This window comes from Zea mays, chromosome 4 (genome assembly GCF_902167145.1).
Source record: "Zea mays cultivar B73 chromosome 4, Zm-B73-REFERENCE-NAM-5.0, whole genome shotgun sequence".
NCBI classification, from domain to species: Eukaryota; Viridiplantae; Streptophyta; class Magnoliopsida; order Poales; family Poaceae; genus Zea; species Zea mays.
The window spans coordinates 7,580,548-7,587,747 of NC_050099.1; the positions used below are offsets into that span (position 1 = coordinate 7,580,548).

At 43.2% G+C, this 7,200-nt stretch overlaps 1 protein-coding gene across 2 annotated transcripts; it reads right to left on the reverse strand.

The window, feature by feature from the left end:
• Window positions 1-2,462: 2,462 nt before the first annotated feature.
• On the reverse strand, window positions 2,463-6,605 carry LOC100193215 (HVA22-like protein c). Of its 2 annotated transcripts, XM_008678313.4 has the most exons (6): window positions 6,232-6,605; window positions 4,784-4,810; window positions 4,576-4,698; window positions 3,784-4,027; window positions 2,939-3,420; window positions 2,463-2,855 (listed from the first exon to the last, which is right to left on the reverse strand). In XM_008678313.4, exons 1-6 carry the CDS (start codon window positions 6,285-6,287, stop codon window positions 2,852-2,854), a joined length of 936 nt encoding a protein of 311 aa, XP_008676535.1. In that variant the 5' UTR covers window positions 6,288-6,605; the 3' UTR covers window positions 2,463-2,851. The 2 variants fall into 2 exon arrangements, with proteins under 2 accessions (XP_008676535.1, NP_001131840.1); NM_001138368.1 differs by lacking the exon at window positions 4,576-4,698 and having other exon boundaries at window positions 2,525-2,855; window positions 6,232-6,451.
• Between the last annotated feature and the right edge of the window lie 595 nt (window positions 6,606-7,200).

Genomic DNA, 7,200 nt, shown 5'->3' on the forward strand with positions numbered 1-7,200 from the left:
CTCTAGGTACACTTACGTCGTGCATGTTAGGATAGAGGCATGCTCGTAATATCATATTAAATGCAATCGTTATAGAGGTTATCTCTCAGTAAGGCAACTACTATACTAGCCACCTAGATAAGCATTATGACCTATGGCATCAACCTTTGTGCATCGATCATGCTATCTGCAAGTGATTGGCCACTAACACTGCTCTTCATGTCCTATCGTACTTTGAGGCACATCATAGACGTGGTTTGGGGGTTATACCGCGTGATTGGATTCCCGACTGAGTGCGCGCAGGCCCTGTGCATGCCGTTGACTGTGCATGTCTGATGATTGGTAGACTGCACCTGTGGATCCTAGTCTGCACGGACGGATGCAGCCCAGATGTTTTTTTTTGTCTGTAAGCCTGCATGCGGGGAGACGTGAAAAAAGAGATACTTTGTCTATCCAGGCTGCAGCGAGCCCGGCGTCCTAGAGCCTAGCTACCAATCACGTCCATAGGGTCGACCTGTGTAGTACTTGGGGGCCTAAAGTGTCTCGCATGCTACATTGTGTACATGTACGTCATGTCAGCTCTATAATGTCACACATTGCATATTAATGTGTTATCCAAGATTTATCCGCTAAGTTATCGTATTAGGACAATCTTTAAGTCTTCTTAATGTAGGGCCCATGTCTCAATTATGTAGTGCCTTGGGTGGCCCTCGAAGTGTGAGGGGCCCTAGAGGATTATATTGTTAGATGTCCCAAGGCACGAGAGGCTCTAGGGGCTTATATTGCTAGATGTTCAAGGCATGAGGGGTCGCTAAAGCTTATACTCCTAGATGTCTAGCGCATGAGAGTCCCCGAGACATATAGTGCTAGACCCCAAGACGCGAGGGCCTCTCGGGCTTATACTACTAGTTACCCCGGGACACGAGGGGCCTCAGGGGCTTATACTAAGTGTGGGGTGCATTACATATTTACATATACTTCCAAGTGTCTCAAGGGGCAAGTGGCCCCTAGGGCTTCATCTGTAAGGTGCTCCAAGACATAGGGAGCATAGTGGGCTTAGGCTGGTAGGAAGCCCATGGCGCAAAAAGGCTCCGAGGTTTAATTTCGTACGTCATGTCATGTGATCTAGTAGGTTTAGCTAGGAGGACCCTTGTATGAGCAATAATGAGGGCCGAAGATCTTCATTTCCTAAGGTCGAGGATGCCCCTCGTCATAGGATGCAAATAGTGGTGATTCTTTCATAATTGGCCTAAAATCAGTCTTCTTGGTGGGTAGAGGAGGGTATGCTCATTCTTGGACGCTGATAGGCCTTATGTCGGATCATCCACCAAATAATCTTGAAAATCCTTTGGTGGTCTTCTTCTCTATCTCAATGAATAGTTGTATAGAATGGGACAGAAACACTATGTCTTTCTTTACCATTCGAATATGTTTATACAATTCGAGCTGCTCACAAGATGAAATAGTCATCATCATCTTATGATGAATCATCTAATTATTTCTCTAGAAGTGATTCTCCTCACTCATATCGACAACTAGGATGTACTTGCTTATGAATGATGGTAGTTTGTTGTGGCCAACAGGGAGAGGTCCACATGTAGCTGTGGCGAGTTGGGTGAGGCTATGGTTGTGCTTAAACATTGGATAAGGTTCGGTTCAGGTTTTAGGTTGATTGGCACGGCTCGTATCTGACCCGTGCCTCGTGTCGAGTCAGATCGAGTTGGCTCGTGCCTTTTTATTAAACATGTCGGATCGAGTCGTGTTTTTTTTAGGGTCAGTTTTTTCGAATTGAGTCTGGTTGGGTAAAAAAATATGGCATATACCTGGCTCATGAATTATTGTGGATAAGGAACTGTGGCTCGTACCTGTCTGTTGCATTGGTCGGATCGGGTTGAGCAGTCCATGCTTAAATGTACTAGTCGACTAGATTTAGCACGATCTCCTGCAAAAAAGACTATGTCCATCAAGAAAGTTGGTCTATTTGTTTATTCTTTAGAGTGATTTTGAAAGTTGATGGGGAAACCCTTGTTTACTCTCTCGATACTTTTTGACGGCTCTGAAAAATAATAATTTTGAAAAAAATGGGTACTCTTGAAAATGCTCTTAGACTATTTTCAACAAATTATTCATCATCTTCTATTTCAAGCTAACTCAACTATATACACAATGCAATATATAATACAAAACAGTATTTTACACTGTCCATATACACAATCTCAATCTGCTGGTTATAGTATTAGATCCCTTTGAATTGCGGATTTTTTTCACAAATATTGCATTATGTGGAATAAAATTAATTCCTATAACTTTTTTTGCGATCCTGAGATTTCTGCGTTAGCAAAGCCCAAAGGGTACTTAGTTCAAAACACAAATATGTTTTCCTAGAATCATACAATAATTAAAGTGCTTAATAAATTCCTAAAGATTCTGCTAGTTATTTTCAAGAAGATTTCAGGTTCCAAAATGGCATTGGTAACGGCAAGTTCGCACGATTTTACGGATCTTTTCATCACGGTCAGACTTTTGTGGCACTTGTGCAGATACTGGAAACGCACCAGGGAGCACAGCAAGCAACACAACCAGAAACCAGATAAGGTTTAGCACCACACTGCTACTATCTCAATTCTCCTAACTAACAAGGTTCACCGCCTGAAACACAATATCACCGGTTCACCATCCACACTGCATAATTGATAATTCTACACTACAACCTACAGGTATTCGTCGGACAAATATGTTACAGGACCGAGAGTCAGACACCAGGCGCAAGTCGCCATAATGCGAGTGAGACCCATCTCCTCGGCTGAAGATGAACTGGTGGGACCTTGCACTGCTAGCGGACCAAAAAGTGTCCACCTCGATACATTTGATCTCAGCTACACAAAAAACGCGGATGATCATCACAAACATGTGTGTAATGTGAAGACTATACAAAGATTCAGAAGTGTTGAGTGTTTACCAGTCTAGGGGTCCTCGGTTCCAGTAGCTGTTTTCATCCTCAAAGATCATGAAGCCGCTAGCCCATGGGTTCTGCTCAGGGTACGCCGCGTGGAAATCAGAGGATGGGTGCCAGTCACTGTTCGAGGCCTTGAGCTCCTTCTCAGGCTCCACCTCGGCGAACGTCACACGCTTGCCGGCCTTCTTTGCTGTATGTTCCTTTGGGTCTTCCAATGATTCCTGTTCTTTCGGATCCTTAAGCGCTTTCTTCAGTCCTTTAGAATCCTTTGGTGCTTTCTTCGGATCTTTCAGCGTTGCCTTCTTCTGTTCTTTGGAGTCCTTGGGTGACTTTGAAACCTTTGGTGGCTTTGGCTCCTTTGTATCTTTTGATGGCTTTGGTTGCTTTGCATCTTTTGATGGCTTCGGTTCTTTGGAATCCTTTGATGATTTTGTCTCTTTCTGATCCTTAGATGATTTCCCAGACTGTTTAAATGGCTTGCCAGCCTGCAATACAGTTCACAAGACATCAGAACAACAATTGCCTGATTGTCATTTGGAACCAAAGAAGGATCTCAGCTTGGCTTTATCAAAAGAGATAAGCAAATGGTCCACAGGAACCACTCAAATTTAAGAAAAACAACTACCTTCACCATATACAGCTGAACTAGCATGACAGCTATCAATGAGTTTGCTACCTGAGGCCTGAGGGAGTACATAGTATGACCGTCAAAACTTTAGACTTAACGAAAAGGTAAGCATCACATATCAGTCAGCTGGGAACAATCATGAACAACTGCCACAGATTCATAGAATTTTGCGATGTTGTATAGTGCACGAAGTGGGGACAACTACATAAGGTTCATGTACCTTGTTCGCCAATTTCTTCAGCGCGTCAGTCCCATTTTCTTCAATGAACTTATCAAGTGCTGTGAGGAAGTCATCAGATTTCCCAAGAAGGCCTTTTTTCTGAGGGACATACCAAATGTTGACCATCTGGTTCTTTATGAAGGCAGGTCTCACATAATTCTGGTACACATAGGCTGCGCCATTGAAGTATGGCAAGACAAGCCAGCAAATAAAGATCAATTTCATTGAAGGCCAGAAAGGAAGCCTGTCAAAATGAAGCATGAGAAAGCCATGGAATTAGTGACCAAAATGCCATTATGATCCTTAAATACATATGTTCTAGTTACAATTAAAAAATCATGTCATTAGATGCAAAATCCCATGCAACTGCAGCTACAAAATCACCAACTCCTAGAATTTAAACCAGAGGTGGTAAATATTGCAACTTCTATCACACATCATGGATGCTTTGACATCAAAGAAGCAAAAGCATATCTCCAGACAGGTGTTTGTCATTTGGATCAAAATTAAAAATAAATACGTGAAGATTCACGGTAACCCAGTCCATATTACACGAAATAGAACAGTCTGTAGTCTGACATTTTTTTAGAAACAAAGCAAGGATTACAAGAGTAAGATGTACAATTGCTTGATAGTGTAAATTACTTAATGTTTATATTTATATATACTCAATTTGTCTGAAAGTCCTAAGATATATAAACAACAAATAGGCCTTTAGAGAAGTATCTGCAACTTTCACACTGAATAGTGAACTGACACTAAAAACAATATAACCGACACAGCAGTACTCACCACTGAATAATTGATGCAAATGTGAGTTCAAACAATGTTATTAGTGAGTACAGGACCCAATATGTGAGCCATTGTTGATCATCCACAGGAGATTTGGTCTCTATTGCCTTAATGGAAGCATACCTATAAGTTGTAGTAACAGTTACATTTGTGTTTGGCTCGTTAAAGTTGAGTTTGTAGCAATAAATACAAGTGATGAACAACTTACAAAGGATAAGCCAATGCCACCAAAGGCCTGCAAAGGAAAACGTGCAAAGTTAAAGCATGCATTTTCAATTCATAATGATTGCTTATGGAGTTATGATCCAGAAGAAATAAACTTTCAGAAAGAGGAAACGTTAAACACTTAAACTCAGAAACGAGTGGCACTAGTCCACCTCCTGTGATACATCTAACATTAGATTGTTAGTAGCAGCAAATCATCAGTGCACTCCAACAGGGAGGCAAATGAATACTCACAAGAAACTTATTCGCCACCTGCGACTGCTATACATCTACCATAGATTGTTTGCTTAGATAAGTTTTTACACGTTACAGCACAGTAACATCAAGAAGCGTCAAAACACGCTGGTCCAAACATAGCCACATGAACCACAGTATCAGTACTGAACGTGACACTAGTTAGTCTTCATGAATAAATGAAGCTCGATGTACCTCGGTACAGCACACATCGATCCATGTTAAGGTTTAAATTTTAATACATCCTGGTCCCAGAACCGTACACCCATTTTTTTAATGGTATGTCAGAGTCACTACGAGACATAATCCACGATCCACTAAACTATAAGAAACAGGACCAGATTGTGCCGAGCCACTCTCCACCATGTGACCTAACTTGCTGCGTGGAAAGGAATGTGAAACAGCCAAAAAGATAAGACTAGACAGTAGACAAGGGAAGAGCAGAAACCATTCTGGAAAGTGGAATTGGGCCAACAAACCTACAATTACCAGGCACTAGCAAAACTACAAACCTAAAGCAGCCCCTTTTATAAAGGGCTGAGGTAAAGGTAGGAACTGACAGAAGTCGGCAGCTGAATTCAGAATCCAATCTTGGTGACCTACATCAGAGGCGACTCGTGCATGACGGCCTAACTTTTCATTCTGGGCAAAGACCAAGGAGGGCTTGCATCGAGAAAAGTTGTGAATCGGATTGAAAGAGAAATTTGCTGATGCAGGTGAAAATGTAGACCGGGAGACATGAACACTGCAAAAACCAAACTCGGTACGCATTCAAGAACGTCAACAATCGAGTTCTTTTTTTTACCAAAGAAACTCGAAAAGAAAAAAAAAATCCAATTTTCCTGCAAAATAATGCCGGCATCGCTACAGAATGGCGATTCACATGGCTGATTGAGGCGGCGCAACAAGATTTTACAGGTAACTGAACCGTACCGAGAAGGATTTCTTGTCAGGCGCCGCGCAAGAGTTCTCGAAATCGAAACATGACGCCGACTATAACCTACGCCATTGTGCCGATATAAACTCCCGGTATGTTTGAGGAACAAAACGAGGGCTACTTTAACAATGCCGGACATCTAAAGCATCCGGATTCATCGACCAGACAAACGTTCTAACGACCGGATATAAAGAACTAAAAGATGGAGGAGGGGCCCGGAGAGAAAAGACGGTTCCTGGGAGAGCAGAGCCCTGACTGACCCTGCAAGGACGTCGAAGTTGTTGGCGAAGACCTTGAGCAGAGATCCGGAGCCCATCGCCGTCTCTGGAACTCCAAATCGGCGCCACTGAAGAACTGGGAACGAGGGGGTGTATCGGGAGAATCCTGGCTCCGGATGGCCGCGGCGTTCTTGAACCCCGCCGCTTTCTCTATCTCCCTCCGCTCCTCCCCCTTTCGGTGCTTTGGGGGTCTCGAGGGGAGCGAAAACAGGGGAGGAGAGAGGAAAGTGCGGTGGGAGAGTGGAGTGGACAGTGGAGTGCAGCAGACGAGACGACGGCAGACCGGCGTGGCGGTGACGAGACCGAGACCAAGCAGAGCACCAGCACGGATACAGAGGACAAGGTTATGCAAATAGGGCCCTGGAAACTTATTTTATTATATGCCGTAGGATATACTAATTTTCTATCAATTAATTAGTAGAACCAAATGTAGCACGAGCACACTGGGGTCTATGTACTCTGAAACTTAATTTAATTGTATTGTTCTTGGTATGCCACTGTATTACTATGGATTGGATATCCATCGGATATCCGATCCGACGGAGCCGGATATGGATACATGTTTTGACTCGTGGGTTAGACCCGAATCCGACCCGAAGTCGGACGGACACGAATTAGGATATTACCTTCTACCTGCGGGTTATCCGTTGGATATCCGAAATCGACCCATAGTGTATTTTTTGGCCTGCCCCATATTACATACCAAAGAACAAATCCTAACACCATAAACCCCACCACGCATAACGCTCCCAAATTCCGACTGTTGGCTACTCCTTATAGCCTTGATGGCTTCCTGCGTTGTGCCCGCACTTCCAAGTCTCATAGACCGTAACACCACTGATGGTTGGCCCTTCCAAGCTCTAATGCTCCTAACCTAGGACCGCAAACCCATAATAATTCTTTTATTAAGTTTTAATTGTGTATGATGGTGAATTGAGAAGAAATTTGACT

Excerpts from the sequence above, each read along its gene's own strand:
- LOC100193215 (XM_008678313.4), bottom strand. The coding sequence starts at position 6,287 with ATGGGCTCCGGATCTCTGCTCAAGGTCTTCGCCAACAACTTCGACGTC. Across the intron at positions 4,028-4,575 it reads TTTGCATCAATTATTCAGTG|GCTTCCTTTCTGGCCTTCAA; the intron begins GTGAGTACTGCT and ends TCATTTTGACAG. Across the intron at positions 3,421-3,783 it reads TGAAGAAATTGGCGAACAAG|GCTGGCAAGCCATTTAAACA; the intron begins GTACATGAACCT and ends ACTGTATTGCAG.